The sequence below is a fragment of the Glossina fuscipes genome, unplaced genomic scaffold (genome assembly GCF_014805625.2).
Source record: "Glossina fuscipes isolate IAEA_lab_2018 unplaced genomic scaffold, Yale_Gfus_2 177, whole genome shotgun sequence".
In the NCBI taxonomy this organism is placed as follows: Eukaryota; Metazoa; Arthropoda; class Insecta; order Diptera; family Glossinidae; genus Glossina; species Glossina fuscipes.
In genome coordinates, this window is record NW_023998520.1 from 615,483 (window position 1) to 627,477 (window position 11,995).

The 11,995-nt window shown below is 33.8% G+C and overlaps 1 protein-coding gene across 1 annotated transcript; it reads left to right on the forward strand.

The window, feature by feature from the left end:
• Nucleotides 1-2,979: 2,979 nt before the first annotated feature.
• LOC119641792 (protein phosphatase Slingshot) lies at nucleotides 2,980-11,131 on the forward strand. The gene is made up of 9 exons (XM_038040642.1): nucleotides 2,980-3,048; nucleotides 3,109-3,436; nucleotides 5,932-5,975; nucleotides 6,044-6,233; nucleotides 6,295-6,785; nucleotides 6,849-6,914; nucleotides 6,983-7,177; nucleotides 7,234-7,503; nucleotides 7,556-11,131. Exons 2-9 carry the CDS (start codon nucleotides 3,374-3,376, stop codon nucleotides 10,161-10,163), a joined length of 3,927 nt encoding a protein of 1,308 aa, XP_037896570.1. The 5' UTR covers nucleotides 2,980-3,048; nucleotides 3,109-3,373; the 3' UTR covers nucleotides 10,164-11,131.
• Nucleotides 11,132-11,995: the final 864 nt, after the last annotated feature.

Sequence of the window (11,995 nt, forward strand, 5' to 3'; positions counted from 1 at the left end):
AAATATGTCAAAGAGTTACCACAATGCCAAATGGCTTAAACCGCAACAAATACCAAAACCCACATGACATTAACACCAGCACCAGCTGTTTTTGACATAGTAGTCATTGTCACCATCGGGCCTCCACCAAAAACTGAAAACGTCAACTAACACGCAATGTCACTGATCTGCGACCTTACCAAATATTTGGTAACAATCCCAATTACAGGTCAGTACTCCAAAACTGTAGCAAAGGCAATCTTCGCAAATTTTGTTTCTGAACCCCGGACCTATGAAGCTCTTCATATATAATCGTATTTAACTGAACGATTGAGCCCTTATGAACTATTGTTCAAAAGGTCTCCCAAACGTATAAAAAACGGCAATAACACAAATAAAATTCAACCACTTTATAGAAATTTACGCTAAGGAATCTAAATATAGGTTAGAAATACCGTATGCGTGCTATCAATAATTTCGATATAGAACTTTCAGTTTCATTTTGTTAATCAGCGAACTAAGACATAAGTTACAATGTTAATATATAAGACTGCAAAAGTTCACAGAACTACAACGTAAAATTAACGTTAACACTAAACGTACCGACAATTCATCCTACCATAAGCGGTCAAATGACCGCTTCAAAAAAACGTATGTACCTTAGTAAAGTAGAAAGTAAACAAAATATTTTTCTGATGCTACAATAAAAACTCGTTCCCCGCTTTTCGATGTATGTAAATTTTACGAAAAGTCAATAAGCTACATGATGATACAATAACGTTGAATGCGAGAAATTTTAAACAAAATTTTAAAAACGGTTATTTGACCGCGCATAGTACGTTTAGTGTTAAAGTTACAAATAATAAAGGTAAAACGGAAATTTTACGTAAAAATCATACAAAAATTAAATACAATACTAAGTGTAAGGGCCCCAAACAGATAGAAATAATAGATAAATATATATAAAATAATAAAAGATTTATATATATTTAAAGAAGCATTTTTTTAGGAAACAGTTTAAAACGATATATACATAAGAAATCTAAATTGCAAATTAAATAACGAAATAATAATTATGTTCAAGACTGATCATATAATTGCAACCATGAACTTACATGATCATTCTTCCCAATAACTATTATTACTACTTATTTTATTTTTAATTTAATTTTTGCATATTTATCGCTATGTAAAGCTTGCCGTAAATTAAGCCAAGGTCACTATGACCTACTTTAATGTAATTCTAGTTATAACCTATATACAATTTAATGTCATTTTAAAACCATAGTGTTTTGTAGCAACCTAGGTAACGAAATAGTTAAGGCAACCTAAATACAATAACCTTAATACATATTTTAATATAAAAGCTATGTAATACAAACGTCTAGCAATAACCAAATGCAAAATGTGTTTTTTTATTAACGAAGGCAAATAAAAATTATTGAAATTTAAAACAACATATGAGTATTGCTGCGATTTTCTTGCCTATCTCCATTTCCATAATCTTCTTAAATTTATTATATTGTTTAAAAGCTATTTACTATTATTAAACTATTCATTACTTGAAATTTAGGGAACTGAAGTGTTTTATTTTTCGGACTAAAAGTTCACAAATGGTACACACAGTCGGTAGACCCGCTGCTACATTAAAAAAGAAAAAATCAAAAAATCGAAGTGAGTGTAAACAATAAATATATGAAACCCAACGATCCCAAAAATTTATTTTAAAGGAAGTTAAATTTTTGATTCATTATTGAACTTCACTGACGCAGTTAAATAAAACAAAAGAATTGCTTCAATGTTTTGATTAGAAATCTACATATTGAAATTGGGTAGCATAAACAAAACTTAAATTAACTTAAATTAAATAAATAACTTCTAAATTTAAAATAAATTAATATCAAATGATCATTCGTTCTCGTGATTCATAACTTAGCTGTTTACACAGATTTGCTTACTTCTTATAAAATGATATTGTAAGGCAGGCAAACGCGACTTCTACTACTTGCTTATTTAATTTATGGGAATACAAGCCCAACGTTATTGTGTCAGCCGTCATAGGCTCTAAACATAGGTTTATGGTTCACCTTAACACAAGATCTCCCCCCCCCCCCCCCAAAAAAAAAAAAAAAACATTTATATACTATGTAAACAACATAGAGAAACATTTATAAACTAAATTTATCTACCATTTTATGAAAAATTTATCATTTGAATTTCTTTCCTAGCCCGGGATATATAAGCGAAGCTTCATTGTGTCAATCCCCATATGTTCAACTTTTATTCTCACAATAAAAACGAAGCAATTCTGCATTACGGTGCCGTTGTAGCCAGATAGTCAAATAAAAACGACTTATTTCAAACTTAAGAGCTAAGTATTTTACATACCATTTACACTATTTTAACATTCTTTATCAATGTATACTACACATTATTTCTCAAAACATAAAAAAAACGCAATAAAGACAATTTATTAATGAATTTAAAACATATGTTCAAATTTTTTTATTAACGGGTGTCACCATAAGGACAAATTTTCGAATACATTTAATAAAAGTGACGGTACATACATATAATACATTTAATAAAACAACTAATATAAAGTAAGAAAAATTCCGTAAGTACAAATGTATGAACATTTACCAAAAATTTATGTGCAATCATTTAAATTTTTTAATTAATTAACGAAATGAAACATCGAATAAAACTTTCCAAATACCCATAAAGTCTCGTAAAAAGTTGTACAAGTTGAAATCCTACTCCCAAAACAACAATCACGCATCGTTATAACGAGACTGTTTACCAGATGTGGGAATATATTTACTTCCACATTCTTTTTAGATAAAATAATACCAAATTTTAAATGCAAATTCTTGGTTATAGTTACCCAATAAAATTAATAGCATTGGTCAAGTTCGTTTTGTAGTTCACGCGCCGGGAGGTTCATATTTTATTATAACAACATATTTAATCAACTGTTATTATTGATATTGTTACCATCTTCTTACTTATATTATTTGACATTTGAAGCATAAACATGGCGTCGTGTTTAATGTTTTTCTCCAAAGAGTACGTATATGTGTGTTTGTGAAAAAAATGAAAGATTACGATATTTTCTTTTGTTATAAGTTATTGAAGGAAAATTTGTGAGAAAATTGAAAGTGCATCCATTGAAACGTAATTAATTTGGACCGTTACCAATGGCTACAGGAAAAGCAAGTGTTTATGTTTATAATTAGAATTTTTGGAAAATGCATCTGTGCAACAAATGAGAACGATAGAAGTCAGCAAATCTGTGTAAAACTGACGGGTAAAAAATTAAAAATCCAAATAGTTGGACTCGCTACTTGGGCGATAACTGCCAGTACTAAAAGATAGAACGACTCTTCTAATAATGGCACTAGTTACAGTGCAGCGTTCGCCAAGCGTTGCTGGATCCCCTCAATGCTCCAATTCGGTAAGAGCCGACTAGAACAAACAGTGATACCGAACAATGCGTTTGCAATATCTTACGTGGAAATAGATCAAGGAAAAGGACTACAAGGGGACTGATCCGAAAATAAAAGTGCAATTTCTGTGACTTAGAAAATTTATAAATTTCCGGAAAATACCGTTTTGCTACAATTGCTTTTAATTGGCAACTAATTTCAATTTATTTCCACTGTAATTTAGCTACATTGATTCCTGTAAGTTAACGTATGTATCGTAAACGTGAAATAACGCAGGGGTTTGACGAAATTACTCATCTTTATTTCATTCTTTATTTTGGATCCATTTTCGTGAATTAATTACATTTTTTTTTTTTTGCTTACAGTTGGATTTTTTCAATATATTTGTTTATGTCCTGCGTTGTATTCCGACTTTCCTGTTGCGTGTTCTTATATCAGTTTGTTGGCAAGAAAACAGAAATTGCAATATATTTTCCCCTATTCAGTCCTCTTGTTGCGCTATTCGGTAAATCACGTTTTTCAGGATATGCGTAAGATAATAACCGCAATTTACATTAAAGTTCTTACAACCTATAATTTTATTTTTTTTTCAATTGTACTCGCTTTTCATTGGTTTCGATAGTTGCCTTTATTCATAGGTTGCGGATTGTGTACAATAGATATTATTTTTAAGAAATTGAATATTACACTGCTTTTTACGGTCACCTAACATGTAAAAACTTCTTAAACCCTGCCTTATTGGCCTTGTTTAAAGTTTTGTTGATATGAATTCTAAAATAAAGGTATGCAATAGGCTTCCGTCTAGCTAAGGTATATGTTTTCATATATGCTTAATAATATCTATAAGATAAACCAACACGTAAGAGTATTCTTTATTATATACATATTTTCGTGATCGTCAGCGCTCAAAAAAGATAAATACTTTTAATATTAATTAAATAAAATTGTCAATAAAAGAACGATATGGAACTGAATATCACAGCAATTTTCAAAATGCGGGATTCATTTAAAATATCATCGTAGGAAGAACTTAATTTATTACTTCTTCGGCCTGTTTTCTTGCAATAGCGTCAGATACTGAATTAAACTTTACCTACTTCGGTTAGAAGTACGCACTGATTACCTCAAATGTTTCTCAGAATTTTATAAGCGTCATTGTAAGATTTCGTCGTTATCAAATATATCACATGATTATGACTTATGCAAAACAGGCCTTAATAGTTTACTGAGTTATGTGGTGCACTTTTTAGCAGTGCTATCCTTAACGCCCTCTTGTTTTTTGAGAACGCTTAACCTAAGTTGCGCCTATTTTCCCATATTCCCAGAGAGAAATTTGCAACTGATTTAGTAGCTATGAGTCGAGCAATGATATTTCCAAAGTGAATAGCCAACTGATTTGTAATGACTGAAATGCAATAAAGTATCGTTTCTTCTTTGAAAAAAGAAGAAGGGTAAAGATTGGAAACATACATTAGCAAAAGATACACTAGATGCGTTGAAATGTATTAATCTTCTTACCAGAAGTTCTCTGAATTCCTCTACATTGCGTAAGGTAAGATGGTGCTTGAAATTACACTGGTTAAATAACTTTACATTGCTGATATATTATGCGTCCAGTAATCGAATTTAGGCAAATGCAAGATTTTCTAATTCGGTTGGTTAGATCCTATTTAAACCTATATACATGTAATTTTCAATATGCCACATTCCAGTCTAAAATAATTTTTAAATTGGATATCGATTTTGCAAATGCTCCTTTTTGATCTCCATCCGCTTATTGTAATTCTACATGTAGCTTTCCGTCGCGTCTTCATACGACTTAGGACATAGCCAATTTTTAGCTTTGAGTCAGTAAAATTGCACTATTTCTAAGATTAGTTCGCAAATATCTAACATGGAAATCTCATCACATTCACTTACAATAAGTTCCACCAATCAGTTTAAAAGTAAAGAAAATATTTTAATGATAGTCTTATACCTGTGCTTCTTTTCATAATCATACGGCAGACAAATAGCTTATTTACAAAAGGATACGAAAATTTTTAATGATATTTTTATTATTTTCGGTTACTTAAATATTTTTTTGTTATATTATTAAAAAATTGGATTTATCAAAGGCGAAATTTCTTATAAAACTTATCCGCCACGCTTATGTCACTGTCAGTCAATTAGTGGATTCTTGAAAATTTTTCCATTTTTTGAAGCGAAAATCATCCACACATTTAGTTGCCGAGAATAAACAAAATATTGCGACAAAATTGGTTTGATTGAAAATTAAATTAAAATAAAATATTTTGTGTAGACAATTTTGTCTCGAAAAAATTACATAATAAAAAATAGTAAATTGAAACTTTGCCGAAACTAATCCAAAATTTCAATATATTGTAATTAATACCTTCCGAACACCTCAAATTTGCTTTATATATATAGATATATATGCATTCTGTTGTTGTAGCCATTTAAGGCAATTTTTGTATTGAATTATTTTTAACTTATTCGACAGGATAACGAAGCCGAGGATGATGAAGGATCCAAAAATGAGAAGAGGTTAGTAGTATTGGTTTAGTAATTAGAGTTTTATAAAAGATAACAGTTTTTTTCGTTTGTTTATTTAGTGAGTGTTTCTTTGCTGGCAAAGGGACGGCTTTAGTATTAGCGCTAAACGATATTCCTCAATACTCTGAACGTCGTTTGAGCACAGACTCTATACGATCAACAAATAGTACACAAAGTAATAATTCGGATATACAACAACATTTACAATCCATGTTTTACTTAATAAGACATGAAGAGACCCTAAAGATGGTAACATTTAATATTACAGACTTGTTTCTAATGTTTGATTGGATATCGTTTGTTTTTATAGGCTGTAAAATTAGAATCGCAGCGTGCCAATCGTACTAGATATTTGGTGATTGCTTCACGTTGTTGCTATCGCCCTGGCATTAACGAAAAACGTAATAGGATAATGCGTCATAATTCAGCTAGAATGAATGTGTCATCGACAACAGGGACGCGGCTTGCAGCAACCTTTACTGCTAACCGTCAGTTATCAGTGGACAGCTGTAAATCTTCAATGCAACAGTCAAAGCATATTGAAGAGAGTTTAATAAACCGTCATAGTGCTAAATGTGATGTAACAGAAAATCTATATGCTTCCGGTGATAGCGCAAAACTAGTACAAGCGCCAACTGTTAACTCAACCTTAACATTTTCCTCGCCAACATCATCTTCCTCCGAGGAATGCGAAGGTATAGAGGAGTCCTGTTTGCTAGGCATAGATTGTAATGAACGAACAACTGTTGGACTCGTCGTGCCTATTCTAGCAGATACCACAATTCATTTAGATGGCGATGGGTATGTTGTATACATGCACATTTTGTCTTTATTGAATGCTCGATAATTGATAAAACTTTTTAGTGGATTTAGTGTTTCCGTATATGGAAAAACGCACATCTTTAAGCCAGTATCAGTGCAAGCAATGTGGTAAGTATGCCATCCCTCACATTCCGCACAAATGAGAATCTAATTAGCGGATGTCTGTTGGATTTTAGGTCCGCTTTGCAAACATTACATAAAGTTTCGCAAAAGGCCCGTGAGAATAATTTTTATCCCGGCGGTCCTTCACATGATTGGCTGACATATTATGAAAAGCGCATAGAATCGGATCAGTCATGCTTGAATGAATGGAATGCAATGGATTCGTTAGAGAGTCGACGTCCGCCTTCACCTGATGCCATAAGAAATAAGTTTGTACATCAATATAATATTGTTTTCCCCGATTTATAATTCTATGTACATTTAGACCTACGGCTAAAGAAGAAACAGAGAGTGTAATAAAAATGAAATTAAAAGAAATTATGATGTCTGTTGATTTAGACGAGGTGACTTCAAAGTACATACGCAGCCGTTTAGAAGAACATCTTGACATGGATTTGGGAGAATATAAATCATTTATCGACGAGGAAATGCTAATCATTCTGGGACAAATGGATGCACCCACCGAAATTTTTGAGCATGTTTATTTAGGATCAGAATGGAATGCTAGTAATTTGGAAGAATTACAAAAAAATGGGTAAAAGACCGTGCCATTTCCATTGATTCTAATTCATTCTCTATGTTTACAGTGTTCGACACATTTTAAACGTTACTCGCGAAATAGATAACTTCTTTCCGGGCATGTTCGATTATTTGAACGTGCGAGTCTATGACGATGAGAAAACCAATTTGCTGAAGTATTGGGACAATACATATCGATATATAACAAGGGCAAAAGCCGAAGGATCCAAAGTGCTGGTACATTGCAAAATGGGTGTAAGCCGTTCAGCATCAGTTGTAATAGCATACGCCATGAAAGCTTATAATTGGGAGTTTCAGAAGGCTTTGCAGCATGTTAAAGAACGTCGTAATTGTATAAAACCCAACAAAAATTTTCTTAATCAATTGGAAACTTATCGAGGCATGTTGGACGCAATGAAAAACAAAGAAAAACTGCAACGTAGCAAGAGTGAAACGAACCTCAAGAGCACTAAAGATGCACGTTTGCTTCCTGGGAGTGAGCCTACACCCCTCATTCAAGCTCTTAATCATTCGAAATCGAAGTCTGGCGGTGATGCCAATGAGATTGAAAGGGTGGCTGTGGATAGCGCATCAATAAACGCGCCAAATCTAAGAGACACATACAAAATGCGAAGTGTAGGTGGCAGCGGTCTTGAAAGGTTTGTACGACGAAGATCGAGCAGCACATCTCCCAGGTCCATAAAATCTCAAAATTGTTCCGCTTTGGTTATGAAACAGCAAAGCCAAAGTCTTGAAAATCTGACGCCGGAGCGGAGTATTGCGGATGAACCAAAAAATGTGCGATTTCCTGGCAGTAATGGAGAAAATTACAGTGTAACACAAAATCAAGTGTTGCACATACAAAAGCATATACCGCACAGATTACAAATATCTTTAGCTCCAGTTACTTCCGTGCGTACCATTGTACACGGTTTAGAGGCATACCAACTACAAGACTTAAGAAAATCAACAGATGATCGAAAGTCACTGATGTTGTCTTTTGGAAGACTTGACGATGATTCTTCAAAAAGTATTGAGAGAAGACTTTCAGCTTCTACTAAAAGGCTGAGTAGCCCGGTTTGGACTTCTTCAGCTAAGCTAATAACGCAGACCTCGAATATTGCAAGAAATAGCGCACTATTTACCAAAGAGGAAAGCAAATACAAACGTCAACATAGTAGAAAGACACAATCGTGGGCTGCTACAAGTGGTGGAATAACAATGGATGCATTTACACTTGGTTCCAACAGTAGCATCGATTCAGTGTCTACCCATTCATCAGCGCCGGCCGCAACTACCTTTGAAGTTTGTGTACGTACCCGACAGCGACCAAGGGAGTTGCCATCTCGTCATGCTTCCTGGGGTTCTGGTGATAATAAATGTGGAGTACCCGCACGTAATAGTTCTTGGGCCGCATATGACTCTAACCGCAACAATTGCCAATGTACAACCAGTAATCAAACAAATGCTAATGCCATCTTTGAAGGTCAAATACACGAACTGAATGTAAATAATAAGACTGCCTCGGCCGATTCCCGGCCATATCAAAATAACCAACAACACCACTTAGGCACTGTAAGAAGGACCAAACAAAAATTAGAAGAGTGCTCGATACTGAAAAAACTGTGCCGAGAAAATGGTGTCACCTCAAAAGAATTCTCAACGCATCCTACGGAGATAAGTTGCGATTGCATTACATCCAAACGAAACGCTAACTTGTTTCGAAGTATTTCCGCTGTTACATCCCGGACTCGTTATAAGCAACGCTGCAGTAGTGAAGAAATTGTGCATGGTGATACTCCGGCTTTACTTGCAGGCAGACGAAGCGATGGCAACAGACCTGTGAATGCTGAATTATTTTCGGCTTCTGTACCGAATTCGTACACAATGTCAGATATTGAAAATAAAAATACTTTGTCAAGTTCGGGAACTGCCAGCGACGAAGAAAACGTAATACTGCGTTCGATATCAACAGTTAAAGAAGGTCATCACGTTTCAGGCAATGTAAGAATTTTAAAGAAAAGCTTTGAAGCCAAGGCCATCTGTGGATTAACTGGTTCCGCGTCACCGACAGCGTCAGTGACCGCTGCTGGTAGCGAAATTTACAATAAAGTCACTAAAAGTCATCAATCTTTACCCTCCTCGCCAGTGGCCCAACACACAAATTACCTTGAACAACACCGTAATGAGCAAGCCACCATTAGTCAACAATCGACCAAATCTTCTTTTCTCGGTGATACCGTTGGCGTTCAAGCTATTTCTTCTACAAAGGGGACTAAAGCACCTCTCATATCATCCGGTGCAGAAGATTACACTGACCACAATGTAAAAGGATTGGTGCATAAATACCAAACTTCCGCTGAATCAAAAAATCAGACTAGAAGCAATAACCCCAGTTCATCTCAGGCCGGTGTCGTTACTGCGGCTGCGTTTAAGCCGCGGCCGAGATCTTATTATGAGTCTCAACGACCTTTAATAGGAAAACCGCATGAATTTAATGAAAGTAGACCGCCTCCAAGACCAATTAAAACCGCCAATACCATATCAGACGGCATTATAATGCAACCACCATCTTCCCAGCAAAGACGTCTGCAGCAACATGGGAAAACTCATCCACTCGCTAGGCTAAGTTTACCAAAGCAAACCTTCAATGCCGCCGCTTACAACACCATGTAAAAACTTTTAATCGAATCATTAACAAATTAAACTGTAACCGACACGAAGGTAATCTATAACTTTAAAGAAACTTACTAGCCACTCCTGCATGACTGCGATGCAGTTTGTGCATTCATCCAATTATATTGATATGACCGGACATGAAATATGTTATATTTATATAATTACTTACGCGTATCTTTATACAATAGAAAACAATTGTGACCGTTACGAAGATTTCTTTACACTTTCGTTAATTTGTATGATTTGCCATTTGTTTGTTAGCGAATTGATTTATTACTAATTGTGTGTCTTTCTCTATACCTATAATTTTTTATTCCGTTTTTAACACCTTTATTAGGAGTTTATAAATAAATTTGAAGAAAATTTCTAAGTAATAAAAATTCACAGCCTGGCTGTGGTTGGATGCTTTTCTAGATCCATCGTTGCAAACAAGCCTTATCACTTTTAGACACTCTTTATAGGATACACAACTGAAAGCAGATCGACCTCTGATCGCAAAAAGTATTTAGTTCTATCCTTTAAAAACAAGTATTTTCTGAAGTATTTTGTCACTGTTCAAAATATATATATGAGTATACGTTGCCAATTTTCTCATCTTGTTATGCATATGCATGTACACAGCCTATAATAGGAAGAACTAAAAAAGTTTGGAATGCTCATGACTCTACCATTATAAAGCGCCATTTTACGTATACTTTATATATAGTTACTGAATTAAGGCATTTTAAAAGCAGAAGTGAATAGTAAATATAATGAGAAAAAATTATTGAATATAGTATTTTTATTTAGACTTTGGAAAGAAGAAGCCGACAACCAAAGTATTTCATTTCGATATTTTGCATGTTGAGGTGAGCGAGAAATATTAATAGGTTTGAAAAGCAAATTAAAATTTCTATATCGCGCAACAATATGTGCACTTTCATGTGTTTCTAAATTTTGAGATTTTGAATTTTCCAATCGAAATCATTTTATATTACTATTTTTAAATTCTTTTTTCCTTACCCTTTTACATATTTTTATATATTTTATATTTTTGAAATAAGAAACAGAATGAGTAGCGTCTTATATATATTATGAACAAAATAATTTATAAGCGTTTAAAAGAAAATAATTAATGTTGTATATATATTATATGATTTTTTCTTTTCAATTTTTATGTTTATATGAAACCAATGGTTGAAAAATAAAATATAAATTTTAATTATATGACGTGTTTGTTAGCGAATTATTCGTAGTGATTTAGCAAACAGCAACTCGTGTTAAGGTGAAAATTTAGTACGCAAACTTAAATGATTTTACATTAAAATTATAACCTGGATCTGGACAGAAACGATTCTAGAGCAGTCGTATTTTGCCTGTCTGAACAACATAGCGTTTCGCGGATTTGCAGCCACTAGATGGAGTTCAAACAAGTTTCAAGCAAAAATACTAACTCATATACTAGCCTAATTTCATACTTCTCCAATATTTCGCACAATCAACAAATCACTATGGAGATTGTAGCTCCACATCATGCTCTCAACGTTTGCTAAGGCAGCCGGTTTCCCAGTATGAGAGGTGGACAAATTCAAGATATTGAAAGCAAAAAGGGTACTTTTAGAGGAACAACTCCCTCCCACTGTTCCCGTGCAATTTTTCAATGAATTCTGTGACATTTTGGTCTGTACCGCAGGGTGAACAATGTGATAATTTCTTTTTAAGCGATATATGATTTTTTGAACTCAATAAAGCCTTTAGTCTCTTCAAAGTCACATCTCCAGGGTTAGATGGCATTCGTAACAGTCACAAGACGCTGTTAATTGAAAATAGCCCCGTTCATTTCAAGGAAT